Source organism: Budorcas taxicolor, chromosome 18 (genome assembly GCF_023091745.1).
Source record: "Budorcas taxicolor isolate Tak-1 chromosome 18, Takin1.1, whole genome shotgun sequence".
Lineage (NCBI taxonomy): Eukaryota > Metazoa > Chordata > Mammalia > Artiodactyla > Bovidae > Budorcas > Budorcas taxicolor.
Window position 1 is genome coordinate 56,527,672 of NC_068927.1, and position 16,497 is coordinate 56,544,168.

The 16,497-nt window shown below is 55.7% G+C and overlaps 1 protein-coding gene across 1 annotated transcript; it reads right to left on the reverse strand.

Annotated features, from left to right (window-relative positions):
* Positions 1–8,042: 8,042 nt before the first annotated feature.
* On the reverse strand, positions 8,043–12,952 carry NTN5 (netrin 5). The gene is made up of 6 exons (XM_052656480.1): positions 12,322–12,952; positions 10,814–11,002; positions 10,480–10,629; positions 10,010–10,063; positions 9,726–9,806; positions 8,043–8,407 (listed from the first exon to the last, which is right to left on the reverse strand). Exons 1-6 carry the CDS (start codon positions 12,950–12,952, stop codon positions 8,043–8,045), a joined length of 1,470 nt encoding a protein of 489 aa, XP_052512440.1.
* Between the last annotated feature and the right edge of the window lie 3,545 nt (positions 12,953–16,497).

Sequence of the window (16,497 nt, forward strand, 5' to 3'; positions counted from 1 at the left end):
CAGCTCACGGGGACCCAGGGTGGAGCCTGCATCACTGCCTGCAGCCCCCTGCCCAGTGCATCACTCGGGCCTCCGCCAGGGGCTCCCTTAACTCGGCTAGGGGATCCCCTGGGAGACTTGAGTGCGGTGTGGGCGGCTGACCAGGAGAGGGAGGCAGAGACTTGTAGAGAGAGGCAGGCGGGAGGTGGAGCCGGGAAGGCAGAGAAGAGAGAGCAGAGGTGAGGGCAGGGAACTGTGGCGGCTGGGATCAGTAGGGAGAGAGACAGGGCGGAGGGAGATGCAGGGTAGAGAAGAGAGGACAGGGTGGGGCGGCTGCGGGTTTGGGCAGGGGGAGATGGCTGCAGGAGAGACAGACAGACTTCCATACCTTGAATGAAAGGAGAAGGCAGAGAGAGAGAGATCCACCACCACCCCCACCCGCCCCGCCCCGCAAATGACTGGGGGAAAACAAACACAAAATGAGACAGATACAGATGGAGGCAGAGAAAGAGATACACAGAGAGAAAGACATAGACACACAAACTTAGAGATAGACACAGAGACCCACAGAGAGAGAGAGTGCGGGCACGTGCGTCAAACAGCAGGTTCAAGATGGAAGAGCAAGACGCCAGGCCGGAGGTGTGCAGGGAGAGACAGAAACAGAAGACGAGATCTGAGGACAGACATAGAAACACACGCCTGGAGAAAGCAGCAGAGAGAGGCGAGGACAGGGAGAAAGAGGCAGACATCCACGCACACCTGTAAAGAGAGACCCTCATGAAGAGGAAGAGGTATCAACAGAAACAGAGACCCAGGTAGGGGGAGAGAGACCCAGCAACAGATCAACTGATAGGAAGGATAAGGCTAAAGAGGGTTGAAAAAGACAGAGGCATTCATAGAGAATTGGAAATGGACATGCAAAGACTGTGTTGGAGAAAGACATCCCTGGGAGAGCTGGAAGTGAAGAGAGACACTGAGAAAACACAAGAAAGGAATGTGTATTCATGATCTGCTGTCACATGACAAATTACCCTGAAACTCTGTGGCCTAGAGCTACACATATTTATTGTCTCACAGTTTCTGAGGAGTGGGAACTGTGGAGCAGTTTAGTTGGGTGGGTCTGGCTCTGATAACAACAGAGAATTCAGTCTCTCAGGAAGGGGCAATAGGCTATGGGCCAGGGCTGCAGTCATCCGAACTCTTGACCGGGGCTGGAAGAATACCTTCAAACTCACCTACATGGCCCTTGGCAAGAGGCCTCAGCTACTCAACGTTAGGGTTCACAAGGGTCTCATGTGGGTGAAAGTCGCTCAGTCATGTCCAACTCTTTTCGACCCCATGGACTGTAGAGCCCATGGAATTCTCCAGGCCAGAGTACTGGAGTGGGTAGCTGTTCCCTTCTCCAGGGGATCTTCCCAACCCAGGGATCAAACCCAGGTTTCCCGTATTGCAGGCGGATTCTTTACCCACAAGGGAAGCCCCATATATATAGCGTATAGTTAAAATATGGCCCTTTGTGGTGACCTGACAAACAAGAGATGAAGTCACAGCGGCAATATTTTAATTATATGCTATGAGCCCCTTGTGAACCCTAACACTCACCACATGAGCCTCTCCATAGGACTCCTTGGGTCACAACACGGCTACTGGCTCCCCTTCAGAGCGAGTGACTGGAGAGACCGCAGAGTCTTATGTAACCTATGTCCAAAATCACACACCATCACTTTTCTTTGTGTATTGGCCATGCTACTTAGCCTGCAGGATCCCAGTTCCCTGACCAGGTACTGAACCCAGGCCCCAGCAGTGAAAGACCACCAGGGAATTCCTAGCACCATCACTTCTTTATTCTATTCATTGGAAGTGAAAGTCGCTCAGTCGTGTCTGACTCTTTGCGATCCCATGAATTGTACAGTCCATGGAATTCTCCAGGCCAGAATGCTGGAGTGGGTAGCTGTTCCCTTCTCCAGGGGATCTTCCCAACCCAGGAATCGAACTCGTCTCCTGCATTGCAGGTGGATTCTTTACTGCCTGAGCCACTAGGGAAGCTGTGGATGTGTATTCATTGGCGGTGAGCTGCTCAGTCTAGCCCACAGACAAAGGGAAAGGGATTGATGCTTTTTTTTTTCTCCTAAAATGTTATTTATTTTGGCTGCGTTGGGTCCTCAACAAAGACCCAGTGCAGCCAAAATAAATAAAACCTTAGGAAAACAAAAACAAAGAGAAAGAGATTGAGCTCCTCCTCTTGAACAGAGGGATATCAAAGAAGGTGGGCGTCTTTCAAAACCATCACAGAGGGACTTCCCTAGCAGTCCAGTGGTTAAGACTGCGCTTCCACTGCAGGAGCTGTGGGTTTGATCCCTGACTGGGGAACTAAGATCCTGCATGCCACATGACATGGCCCCCAAAAATAAAAAATAGAGTAAAATAAACTCATCGTAAATAGGGAGAGGCAGAGAGACAGCAAGGGAGAGAGATAGACTTTCAATGACTCTCAAGGCTTAGAGGTTGGTGAGGCACTTATTCAGAAAGGCAGGAATGTGTTGAGAGGGGGAAGACAGAGGCAAGATAAAGGAAACCAAAACAGTAGTAGCAGTAATAATAATGACGATAATAATAATAATAATTACAGTGACAGCAGCTAGCAGGTAAAGCACCTGCTAAATACCAGGCTAAGTTCTGAGCACTTTCTAAGGACTCACTCGTGCAATCACACAGTCTCTTTATGAAAAGGAGGAAGTTATTATCCCATATGACAGATGAGGAAACCAAGCCTCAAGGGGCATAAGTGACTTGCCCCAAATGACACAGGCAGGAAACAAAGAAGGATGGGGAAATTATGACAGAGACATATGTGCAGAGAAATGGGGAAAAGGCAGGAAGAGACTGGCAGAAGAACCCAGCTCTGATGGGAAAAATCCATTGGCAAGAAATGGCAGCCACTCTGACTGAGGGTTTCCTAGACACTGGAGCTGGACCATGCACTCTTTAGGTTTTGTTAACCCTCAAAGTTGCCCCTTCAGGTGGGAGTTGGTATTAGCCCCATTATACAGATAGAACCCCTGAGGCTCAGAGAGGAAAGTGACTCACCCAAGACGTTGTGGGTTGACTGGTGCCCCCCATCCGCCCCAAAAGAGACACATCTCCCTGAAACCTGTACATAGGACCTTATTTGGCCAAAGGGTCTTTGCAGTTGTAACTAAAATGGTGATCTTGAGATCAGATCATCCCATATTATCTGGGTGAACCCTAAATCCAATTACATATGTTCTTTTAAAATAAAGACATAGATAAACAACAGGGCTGTACTGTATAGGACAGGGAACTATATTCAATACATATATATTTTTTTTCTTGGTTGGGCTGCAAGGCATGTAGGATCCCAGTTCCCAGACTAGGGACTGAACCCATGTCCTTTGCATTGGAAGTGCAGAGTCTTAACCACTGGACCACCAGGGAAGTCCCTATTCAATATCTTCTAATAAACTATAATGGAAAAGAATTGGGAAGAAGTATATATATACACATACATATATATATATGTGTGTGTATATATGTATAGTTGTTGTTCAGTTGCTCAGTCATGTCTCTCTCTGCCATTCCATGGACTGCAGCACACCAGGCTTCCCTGTCCGTCACTATCTGCCAGAGTTTGATTAAACTCGTGTCCTTTCCGTGAGTTGATGATACCATCCAACCATCATCTCACCCTCTATCACCCCCCTTTTCCTGCCCTCAAAACAGAATCATTTTGTGCACACTTGAAACCGGCACAATATTGTTAATAAACTAAACTTCAATTTCAAAAGAAGGAGAAAAGAAAGGCAGAGGGGGATTTCAGACAGAGGGGATAGTATTGTGAAGACAGAGGCAGAGGGGACGTCCCCGGTGGCCCAGGGGCTGAGACTAAGACTCTGAACTCCCAATGCATGCATGTAGATCCTACATGCCGCAGCCAAGAGTTGGCATGCCGCAGCTAAGACCTGGCACAGTCAAGTTAATTAATTAATTAATTAGACAAAGAAAAGAAATGGCTAAGAGAAATTTTTTCTTGTATGGGGGTAAGAGGAAGTCTTCCCAGTGTAGGTGACATTTTTCTGACCCTCTTTCTGTCCCTAAAAGCCCAGCCCTGGCACTTTTCGCACCCGGATCCTCTCTCCAACCCCTCCCCCACCCCAGTCTCCCTGCCCCTCCAGTCTACCCTCTAGGGATCCCAGAGGAGTCTGCTATGTCCCGAGGTGACCTTGCCTCTCTTCAAGTCACAGTCATCCCGTATCTCCCCAGCACCGCTGGACAAATTCCCCGACTCTCTGCCTTTCTAGTCATGACCAATTCCTTCCTCTGTCCTTCAAAACCCACCTCTGATGTTACTTCCTCTGAGAACCCAACTTGCAGTCTGGGTTCAAGGCCTTCTCTGGGCTCACCCAGTGAACCCAGCCACCTCTACAATTGTCCAAATCATGTCTGTTGCTCATGCAGGGCTGACCCCGCCCCTCCACTGCTCATAAATCTCCCACCGCTCTCCAGTGCCCCTGGGGGAAAAACTCAGGCCCTCAGTCTGGTCTTAGAGGCCCCATATGTCCTGGTTACTGCTTATTCCAGCCTCAGATCTCTTCTCTGACCATACAGCGCCCTCTGGCTTCTGGACCTTTGCACCAACTGTGACTTTCTGAAAGTGTGGAAGTGTAGCCGCTCAGTCATGTCTGATCCTTTGCAACCCCATGGACTATAGCCCGCCAGGCTCCGCTGTCCATGGAGAAAGCAAGGAATGCAGGTTCCACTGAGATTTGAACCCAGATTGCTGGATTCAGAGCCCAGAGAGCTAGCCATTACAACTGTAACTTCTAACTTGGCCTTTCTTTCTATCTCCTCTGCTGGGCAAACTCGTCCTCAGCTCACACGCATTTTAGGAGTCTGCTCTTCCAGGAAGCCAACGACGATGCTGTGGAAGGCAGGGGCCTCTTCTGAGTTCTGGAAGCCACCTGTGCTGCCCTCATTATAGCAATAAGACAGACTGGGCTCAGCGCCCAGAGGCGGGAGGGAATGGCCAGGCCGGAGGTGCGGCCCAGATGTGGATTTCACGCCTATTCGTCTTGGGTGCTGGGAACAAAGTTTGGGTCATAAGGAACATATGGGGCTCGCCCTGTTCCTCACTTTCATCTCCTACCTCCCCGGCCCCTGGGTGGGAGGCAGCCGGGACAGGACTCTGTGCCTGGGTGGTTCCCACAGCCCTTCCTGCCACCACTCTCAACTCCCACTCCCCAGGGGAGCCCAGCAAAAATCCTCCTGACCTGTGATCTCACCTTCTGGGTTCAGCTCTCCTGGGGAATGTCTGGCCACCAGGTGTTTAAATCATGAAAACAAACTCCAAAAGCTCTTACTCTGTGCAGACACTATTTTAAGCTCATTGCATACACATCTCTTTAAAAATTAAGTATTTATTTATTTATTTGGTGGCGCCAGGTCTTAGTTGCAGCACTTGAGCACTTCGATCTTGGTTGTGGCATGAGAGATCTTTAGTTGTGGCATGTGGGATCTAGTTCCCTGACCAGGGGTCAAACCCAGGCCACCTGCATTGGGAACTCGGAGTCTTAGCCAATGGACCACCAGGGAAGTCCCTAGATGTTCACGCATGCTCAGTCACTTCATTCATGTCTGACTCTTTGTGACCCCATGGACTGTAGCCTGTCAGGCTCCTCTGTCCACAGAATTCTCCAGGCAAGAATACTGGAGTGGGTTGCCATTTCCTCCTCCAGAGGATCTTCCCAACCCAGGGATCGAACCCACATCTCCTGTGTCTCCTGTATTACAGGCAGATTCTTAACCACTGATCCACTGGGGTAGCCCTACAGACACATGTTAATTCATTTAATCCTCATAATATGCCCTGTGGGTTATTTCCTATCATCATCGTCATCATCACCATTCCCACTTTACAGATGGGAAAACTTAGGGGACAGAGAGGGATTTGAACCCAGGCAGTCTGGCTCCAGAGTCCATGAGTTTCATGAAAATCACCTCTAGAGCAATGCCATCTAATAGAAGTTTCTGTGATAGTGGACATGTTCCTTATCTACGCTGTTTGATATGTTAGCCACCAACTACCCATATGGCAGTGGCTACTGATTGGGTAGCTCAGAGAACTAAGTCTGAATACTGGCTACTTGCTGTGTGATGGTTGTTAAGATTCCCAGCCTCTCTCGTTCAGTTTCTTTATAGAAGAGGTAGTTAAGGATTCCAGCCAAACCCAAACACATGTGGGTTTCAATCCTTGCCCCCATTTCAAGGTGGTCTCTCTGAGAGCCTCAATTTCTTCAGAAAAGGATGGAAAGAGCAAGATCAGGCATCCAGTGATTCCTGAAACAGAGAACTCTTCTTAGAAAACCCCTTGACATGCTAAGTTGCTCAGTCGCATCTGACTCTTTGCAACCCTACGGACTGCAGACTGCCAGGCTCCTCTGTCTGTGTGATTCTCCAAGCAAGAACTGGAGTGGGTGGCCATGCCTCCTCCAGGGAACCTTCCCAAACCAGGAACTGAATCCTCGTCTCTTATGTCTTCTGCATTGGTAGGTGGGATCTTTACCACTAGTGCCACCTGGGTAGCCCTATAAAACCTCTGAAAGATGCCTAACTCTTGCTTCAGATATGCCCACAGCCAGGGCCCTATTGGAGGCTAAAGGCAAGCCTCCCCATATACAGGATTGTATTGGTAGCTTGGGGGTCAAACAGTCACCTCCTGCAGGCTATTTTCTGCCTTTTTCAGCTTCCTTAGGGGCATACTCAGAACAGGGGCGGGAGAGCCATACTCAGAACAGGGGCGGGAGAGCCTGTTCTCTCTGCCTAGCACCCAATGACATCATGGTGCAGCCAGACTCCTCATTGGCTCAGGCCTGCTTTTCCTCTCAGGGAAAGAAGAGGTTGCTCTCTAGGCCCCAATGAACCTTAAGTCATATCTCTTTGTCTGAGATTCCCTCAAAGTACTCACTGTCTCTCCTACAAAGGTCACTTAAATTTGAAATTTTGCTCTTCATTGTGGGTTCAGAGGCCAAGGTGACCTGAAAAATCATAAGTCCCATGACCTTCCATTCCATAGTACTTACTACTTGCTGCCTTTTTTAACCCCCACCCCTCTGGCCTGTTGGGGCTTCCCTGGTGGCTCAGACCTGTAAAGAATCTTCCTGCAATGCAGGAGGCCCAAGTTTCCCTGGGTGGGAAAGATCCCCTGGAGAAGGGAATGGCTACCCATTCCAGTATTCTTGCCTGGAGAATCCCGTGGACAGAGGAGCCTGGCAAGCTACAATACATAGGACCACAGAGTCAGCATGACTGAGCAACAAATACTCTGGTCTGTAGGTACCCAACTGCTGGGTGGAATACAATTCTGCTTAGCAGCAAATGAAATCAGACTGCTCTGTGGCTCCCAATTGGCTATTCTCTCAGGAAAGGGTTTAGCCTTTGGTTCAAGACCGGATGGACCCAACAGAACCCTCTTCAGATAGTCACTCAAAGTTCTATTATTTTCTAAGACCATCCTGGGGCCATTAGGAATCAAGTGTTTCTTAACTTGGAACTTTCTAGAAATGCGACACTGCTGTGCTTTCCTCAGGTGTGTTTCCCGCCTTTTCTAGCCACCCTCCCTTCCACTGGCTTTAGCCAATGGTTAAGCAACACAACTCTGACTAGCCTCTGTAGCCATGATTGGTTTCAAGACTTTCCTCATGGCCTTCTTCACTTGCCCCTCCTAGACTGTCCAGCACAGATCAGGCATCTGGAGCCGAGATTCCTCAAGAGTTGAGACTTTATTGAGGGGACTTGCTTCATAAGGCAAAGGTCAAGTGTCCGAGCCAGAGAGCAAGAGTTCTACCGCCTTTAGTTAGGGCCTTCCCAACTCCTGGGTGCTGACGCATGCCAGTGACGTCTGGCGCTCCGTGGCATCTGACTGGCTCGCTGAGGCTCCGTGGCATCTGATTGGCTCACTGAGGGACGCCTCAGCGTCGAGGTAAAACACTCCTCCCCTGATTGCTTCTAGCTCCTTCGATGGCATTCGAGGTCGTGGGGCTTCGGCTCTAGAGCCTGGGTTCGGGGCTCGGGGTCGAAGGCCGCAGGGTGCGGCACCCCCCGGCGCGCTCTTCCTGCTGCAGCCGCCTCAGCGGCCGGGCCCAGCGTGGCCTCCAGGGCAGCGCGAGGCCGTGGCGGTCGAGGACGAGGCGTGTAGGATCTGGGCCGCCAGCCGTGCTGCCCAGCAGCAGGTAGTGGTTGGCGAGGCGCAGGCGCAAGCATCCGCACGTCAGATCGGCACGGGGCACCCAAGCGACCTGGCTGCCACGGCGCACGGGCCTCGCTCGCTGCTTGTACACAGCCAGCACGCGCACGGCCAGCCGCTGCCATGTCGTGTCTGCGGCCTCGGACGCCAGCACCTGCGCGTGGAGCACTGCGGGAAGGGGAGAGGTCAGGCCTAGGTCGGGGGATAGCCTGAGGGCTCCGTGAGGTTAGTCTTGGTGGGGAAGGGCCTGGGACGCAAGGGTGGGCTTCCAGAATCGCATCAGGAAGAACAGAGACCTTGAAGCTTTGAGGGTGAGAGGCCCTGTGCTGTTAAGAGTGAGGTCTTTCTAAGGACACGGGTCAAAGCAAGGAGGGCGGGGCGTTTGGAGTGTGAGGTTGGGTCCCAGGATTGTGATTGTGAAGGGGAGGTGTGGGTGGGCGATCCCTCTGGAGTGGAGGTCAGGCTGGGCCAGGAACCCAGGTGCCCACCAGGAAATATGCAAGCACCACCAGGGATGCTTTTGAGATCATATTAGAAACAGCAGGTATGGGAATGAGTTAAAGGTTAGAGGTCTCCCGGGACCCTGCAGTGGGTGGGGCTGGAACAAGGTAGAAAAGGCAGGTCCAGGTCTCTAATGCCAGAGAGTCAGAAAGTATTAGGAGCACACAGAGCCCTTGGAAAACAGAGAGATTGCCCTAGGAGGGATCTGCATCTAGGATGGATTTGAGGGCCAGAAGGAGGTCAGTCCTTGGAAGCCCAGGGTTGAGGTCTTACTAGTGGTGATTCAGAGAAGTGTCCCCTCTAAGGGGGATAGATGAGATCTGTTGGCAGCAGCCCTCTGGTGGGCAAGCTGAATCTATGGGCTAGAAGATCCCGGTGGGAGGTGGGGGGAGAAGCCTCCACATTTGGAGTTCAAGGATCCTAGTGGCCAGATGGTGAGCCTCAGGGAGGGGAGGTCTGGGATCCTGTACCATTGAGGGGAGTAACTGGGGCTGGGCTGAACTCAAGTGTCCAAGAGAGTTGAGGTCATAGGCCCTGGACTCAGGGGGCTGGTGTAGACTGGCGGATTAGGAAACTCTGGGGAAGTCTGTGGGAATGGGGCTACAGCCCTGAAGGAGGGCAGAGGACCTGAGACAGACAAGACAGCCCAAGGGTCCCCTCCATTCAACCAATTTGCCTTTCTCCTTCCATCCTCAGGAGGCCACCTCCCCCACTCGGGGACGTCAGGCTGAAGGAGATTGTGAAACTCTGCAAGACCAAGAACGTGGGGAGAGAGGAGACTTAGGAAGGTAGGGAGTAACCCTCCCTACTCCCCCTTCTGCCCATTGTCTGCTGTCCCATTAGGTTCTAGATCAGGACAGGCCCTTTAGAGTTCAGCACGCCTTCCCATTTAAGATGAGGAAAGTGAAGGCCAGAGAAGAGAGTGGCTTGGAGGCAGATCAGAGCTCCTGTGCGCCCGCTGGCCCTTGTTCTCCCCAGCACTCACCGTAGTCCTGCTGGCAGTACCTCCGAAGGCTCATGTGTATCCTGGTGTCCGAGGTATTGCAATAGTTTTGACACTGAGGGTCTGGGGAGGGTCAGGCTCCTGAGGCCTGGACTACAGCATTCTGCCCCTGCCCATCCCCCACAATCCATCTTAATGGACAGCTAGGGTGCCTGAACCCTTGGGACTGCGCTCAGTGGACCACCCCTGGATCCCTGCCTGGTGGCCCAATCACCTCATCCCCTCTCCTTCTTGCTACCAGGAATTTGTAGGCCAGCCTGTCTTACCCGAGCTGTAAGCATGAGGGGTTGTAGCAAGGGTGGTTGTCGCCTCTGGGATTCCTGTGAGAGAGGAGAGGAGAGGTAGGGCCTCTTAGCACCTCCCACCAGCACCCCGCTACCCTCAAGGGAACCGGGCATCCATACCCTGTAAAGTCTGTCCCCTGAGGCCCAAGAGTGGAAGCACACTTTGCCTTTCTCCCCCAGTACCTGGAGTTCTGATCCCTCTCCACTTTCTGGACTCAGGAATCCCGGTCTTAAGACCTCTCTCAGACCCAGGAATCCAGGCTCTTAGCCTTTTCCTCCACAGGGTGAGAGACTGGACTTCAGTCTTCGCCTCCCCAAGGCCGCAGAGTCCGGCTTCCAGTCTCTAGCTTCCGTCTCCCAGGGACCCGGTCCTCACCCCTCTTGCCCCCTGGAGGTCTGGCTATCTCCTTCCCACCCAACTTGGGACTCAGGGCCCCGCCCCCAGGACTCACGCTGGCAGGGCATCCTGGGGGAGCGGCTCTGCTGGTAGCCAGGACCACAGCGGTTGCAGGTCAGGCCAGTGACCCCTAACTTGCAGGAGCACTGCCCACTGGTCTGGTTGCAGGCACCGCCTGTCGCCCCAATAGGATGGCACTGGCAGGCTGCGTGAGGAGAGGAGCTGGGGAGGTGGGGTGCGGGCTCCCAGCCTCTTCCTCCCCAAGACTGGGGAGGCTGGAATTCCCTGCCCCCTCCGCCCTCAGGCCCCATAGATCTGGCCCTCAGCCCTTCCTCCCTCAGAGCTGCCTGCCCCCTTTCCCTCTAGGCGGGGCTTCAGGCTGCACTCACGCCTGCAGGCCTTGCGGCTGTTGACGGGCTGGCCAGGGTCCCTCCAGAACCCTGGCTGGCAGTAATGGCAGTGCCGGCCGGCTGTGTGGTGGCGGCACCGCTCACACACGCCCCCGCTCCGGCCGCCCGACAGCCTGAACAGCTCAGAGTTGAACCTGCAGCGTCGCGCGTGCTGGTTGCAGGAGCAGGCTGGGAACAAGATGGAGTGAGTGCGCCTCAGGCAGCCATTCCGTTCCCCTTTCCCAGCTTTCCCCCCACCGCCCTCAGGAGAGAGACTGCCTGGGATTCCCCGGGTGACTGTGGTCCCCGAAGCCCTTCATTCTCATCTTTAAAACGGGCGGTGCTCTGGACTGGAGCTGGATGAGCCCGAGGGGACTGATGAACACGTAGGGTGTAGAGAGTGGCAACTCTGGGTGTGGGCTACAGAGTCAGGCCCTCGCGTGGAAGTGTCTCACTCTTTCCGTGGGCAAGTGATGCTTCCTTTCTGCAGCTCAGACTCCTTTGCTATAAGATGACATTTATAGTATCTACTTCCTTGCAGGAGGACCACCTACCATGTACATTTTGCTGGGGAGCATCGATCAGATTTCAAAGGCAGTGACTCTCAAACCTTACCACTTATTCGAGTTACTGGGGAAACATTTAAAAAGAGCAACACAGGATCTCTGTGCTAGGTCCTGTATTGGGCTGCATCCTAAGGACTTTATGTATATCCGTGATTTGAATTTCCACTGCAGCCTGTAGAGGAAGTCCTGTTGTTTTCCTCACTTTACAGACGAGGAAATGGAGACACAGAGGGGTTTGGTCACTAGTTGTGGGGGGGGGTCACACAGCCAGGAAGCCGACGAGCTGGGACTTGAACCCAAGCAGTCTGGCAGGCTCCTGAGGTCATGTGCCCATCTGCTGCCCTAGAACATCTAGTGTGAGCATGTTCAGGACAAGCTAGGACCCTTGGGATCATCCTCCTGAGCTCACGGTCCAGCCCGGCCACCTGCTGACTGCTTGTCCTTGGTACACAGAACTCCCCAGCTCTAGCCTCAGTTTCCTCATCTGTAAAATGGGCCAGATGCAATCACTGCCCGGCACATAGTAGGTGCTGGATAAAAATGTGTCTAATGAATAAAAGCTTCCCCCAACGTGGTTGATTTGATGAGTCCAAAAACATCCAGTTGCCCTGTGTTTCTGCAGCCTCTCACTAAGTACCACCTGAGCGCCCGCGCCAAGCCAACCCCCGGGTGGGGGCTCAGAAAGTGTCCTGCACATCACCGTCACTGTGATCAGGTGTTACCAAGAGGCTGGAGCACCCGGGTGGGCATGGAAGCAGCAGAGGTGGCAGGGGAGAGCCTGGGGAGCCAAGAGAGGTGCTGCCGGAGGACAGTGTGGGGAGAAGCAAGGGGCAGGCAGCTCTGGGGTAGGAGAGAGCCTTCTGCCCTCAGGGACACGGCCCGGCTGCTGGACCACGGGCCCAGCTCCGGGTCAGGGCAGGTCAGGGCGGCCCCAGGACTCACGCAGGCAAGGGTGAGGGTGCCGAGGCGTGGCAGGCCGCCAGGGCCAGTCGCGGTGGGATGGCCGGCAGCTCTCACAGCCTGGGCCGGTGGTGTGGTGGCGGCAGCGACAGCGGGGCGGCCGGTCGCGGGCAGCACAGCGGGCCGCGTGGCCGTGGCACTGGCAGCGGCCTCTCACGCCTGCGGCTGCCAGCCCCCCACGGCCCCCGAGCTCCAGGCGGAGGTGACTGGCCACCACGCTGGCCTTCGGGCCCGCTGGGACCCTGAAAGTCACCCTCTCGGGCCCTCCCAACGCCCCTGGCCAGGCGGGCCTGCGCCACAGTGACCTCCAGGGCCCTCCGGTGGCCCAGGCAGCAGACAGGACCAGGGCTGGGGGTCCTGGGGTGCAAAAGCGCAGGCTGACGGACGACAGGAGGAAAGGGGCCCCCAGGCCCAGGGTCAGACTGCCATTGCAGGGGGCCCGTGGGCCGAGATCCGCGCTTGGGGAGGGGCCACAGGCCTGGGGACAGGAGGCGGCCATGCCAGCCAGCTGGGTCACGGGTGGAAGGCAGAAGCGGGGGCGGCCCCCGGGGTGGTAACACGGGTCCGCGCTGGCCTGGCTTAGGAGGAGCCAGAGGGCAAAGGTCACGGGCATGGTTCCAGCAGAGGCAAGTACCTGCGGAGGAGAGGAGTGGCCAGGCTGGGGGCCTCAGGCTGCCCCCCGAGGTCAGCCTTCACCCCGCTCTCCAGGCTCCCTGAGGAACCCTGGCATTCCACCCCCAGCCCTGCCCCAGACCTCTCCCGGCTGCTTCTGAGCGAGGAAAATAGTTCCATCTGGGGAGAATTACTGTTTACATAAGCCAAAGGGGAAAGAACGCAAGCAAAATCGAGAATTTTGCCTGAACTAATCCGTAGCTTAACACCCCGGCGCTATCAGTCAGTGTCAAGGGGCAGGGGGCCCTGGGGAGAGGACGGGGAGGGGGGACAGATGGGGAAACTTCGAGCAAGGATAAGGGGGAGAAGGGGGGAGCAAGGCAGGGCAGACAGAGTTACAGACAGATGAACACTCTGTGACAAAGCAACAGAGACAGGGACAGATAGGGGCGCAGACAGATAGATGGAGGGAGAGGGGGCAAGGCAAGCGTAGGGCAAGGGCCAGGCAGGGAGAGGAACCAGGAGGGGCGAGGAGGACGCAAGGGGAGACCACGAGGCCCAGAAAGATGGCGGCTGGGAAACCGGAGTCCACAGGGTGTCGGGGGAGCGGGTGCCTGGGAGCCTGGGGGCCGGGACCTCGGAGACACCTGCAGAGCTGGAGGAGAGCGGGCAGTGCAGCAGGCCTGACCTGGGGGGAGAGCAAGGGTGCTGGGCCTGGGGGTCAGAAGCAGGAGGCAGGTCCACGGGGATCGGGGATCCAAGGGGAGGCCTCTTTCCCACATGGGGCCCTAACCTCGTTCTCCACACCCAGGGCACGGAGGGGGATTACCACCAAACACCCAGGCCTCCCTGCCACCCACCCCCAGCCTCCACCCACCCTTAACCCTTTCTCACCCAGACGCAGAACCCAGAGAACCGTCCGAGGGACCCCGGTGGGGATGCCTGGGGCCTGGAAGCCTGGGCTGGGAGGCTGGTGTGGAATGCCTGTGGGGCTGAGAAGGTCAAGCCCTGGTGTCCCGACTGGGATGGGAGGGCCCCGTGTGCTCGCATTTCTGAGGACTTCCTGATAATCTCAGCCCACCTGGCTCCCACTGCCATCCTAGGCCTCAGGGTCCAGGAATCAGAGCCCCCACATTCCCCGCTGGCTGTAAAGTCCCCAGAGCAGAAGGGGGAACAGACGTTGGGGGTGGCGAGTGCCAAGGGAGGAGAGAGAGGGGCCGAACAGGGCAGGGCTAGAGGCCAGGGCTACCGCAGGGGCCGGAAGTCCAGGCTTGGGAAGGCACGACCGGGGAAGGACTTGGTGCTGGAATGCTCCCCTCCCTGTCCAGGGCTGACAGCCCCCACTGGAGAGCTCCCTCAGGTCTGGGGGTCTTGCACCCCTTCTGGGCCCCACTGTCCAGGCCCCTGGGTCAGTCTGGACCTGGGTGTGGGCCCCCACTGGGAGTCTGAGGCACCAGTGGGTGCAGTGGGGTCACATCCCTCCCCAGCCTGATTTCACTGCCCCCAGGGTCCCCACTGCAGACGCTCTGCGCGCAGAGTGCCTCCCCTGCCCCAGATGACTGCCATGGCCTCCACCCCTCCCGAGGAGGAGCCTGGCGCCATTTTGAGCTCTGGCGCGGGGCATTTGCCCTGGTCCTCTGGCACCTGCCTTGTTAAGGCACTCACCCCATCTCCCACCTTTCCTCTCTCGCCTGGGTGGTTCAAGGGGCACTGCTTTCTGGCCTTAGTACACCAGGCAAACGGGTTGAGTCCCCCGGTGTTCCTGGGGGAATGAGAAGCCAGCCCCTGCCAATGGGGAGCCCAGATGTCCGGCCCCTGGTCCCTGCCCCTTGTGGGAACTGTAGCCCACCCTGACCGCCCCCACCCCCCATTCAAGGAGCAGAGACTAGCTGTGTTTCCACCAGATCCAGAGTCAGGCCCCTCGCCTGGGCAGTGTGGGGGTCCCTCTGGGACCCAGGCTCCTCTTGCCTGATTTCTTTGGCACCCACCCGACCCTTCACCCCGCCGTCGTCCAAACCTGTGCCCTGGAAGAGGTTGTCCTCTGCCGCTAGCTGCTCACGTGTTCTTCTCTCCCGCAGGAGCTTGGCGGCCAGCGTGGGCTCCGGGGAGTGAGTGCGGAGTGGCTGTTCTCAGGCCCCGGGCTAGTGGGGGTTCTGGGCGGGAGCTCAAAGCAGAGCCTAAGAATCCAACACCACCCCCACCACCCCCACCCCTGCCAGTCCCCTCGCTAAGGCAGCCACGCTCTCCCCACAGGGACCCCTGGCAGCCACGCCACCCAGGAAGAAGTGGGACGTGAGAGCCGTTGCCCCGCAGGGGCCCGCAGCTGGACATCCCCGAGCAGGCTGGCCCAGAAAGCTCAAGACAGGTAGGAGGGGACAGCGGCCAGATGACCTTCCCAGGTCTGGGGTCTGCGCTCCACTCACACCCAGCCCCTGCCCCACCACTCCTAAGGGCGGGCAGGCTGGGGCTCAGCCCCGCCACGTGGTGGTGGCTGCGATCAGGAAGGGGCAGACCTGCTGGGGGTGGGGGGCGGTGTCAGGGCCACTCATATGGAGGTGGGACCCCACGCCGGCCCCTCCTGCCCTCTGGAACCTTCTGCCAGCTGTGGGTTAACTGAGCATGAAGGTCAGGCACTTTCAAGTCCTAGAAGTCAGTGCCCTTTGAAGGGTCACACCAGCCACCTGGAAACCCAAAGACTTGGGCCGCTTTCTGAGTCGGTGGGGTGGGGGTGGGGGAGAAATGAATGCCGGGACCTCGATGGTTCTAGCAGCTGGAGGGAGAAATCGGGGACCCCCCCAGGGGTTCAGAGCTCAAAGCGGCTTTCCCCAGGACCAGGTCACTATGAGGCCTCAAGACTTCGGGGGTGAGAATTCCATACAAATGTTGCCCTCAGCTGTATTACATACCTGAGTGGTTTTGACTAGAAGGGTAACATTTTTTATCACTTCCCACTGGGAAAGGTGCGGATCTCGGGACGATGGGGCACCGTATTCGCTACTGTGGCCTTGAGCACACTGACTGCGGCACAGCGTGGGCCCATGGGGTTTGGGGACCCACTGCTCGGGCAGGAGGGCACAGCTGAGGCAGTCTGTGCTTCTGGCTCTGGGTGACCCGCACAGTGGCAGAGGCAGAATGGGAACATAGGATTTAAATGTAAGCTGTGAGGAGGGGTTAGCTGCCAGAAAAAGAGACACCCCCAGATCAGGGGGGACACATGGGATCTGGGGCAGGCGGCATTAGGGGCAGGCGGCATGAGGGGCAGGCTAACTCGTGCAGAAATTAGAAGTTTCTTAAGCTAATGTTCCCTGGAGGAAAGCTTGCTTTCTCACTTTTGCTTTTAATAACCTGAACTTCCTGAGGTGATGATCATCTCGAAAGGAGCCAATGAAAAATCCGCTGCCAATGCAGGAGACGCAGGTTCGATCCCTGGGTTGGGAAGATCCCCTGGAGAAGGAAATGGCAACCCACTCCAGTATTTTTGCCTGGGAAATCCCACGGACAGAGGAGCCTGGGGGGCTATAGTCCATGTGCTCACAAAGAGTCAGA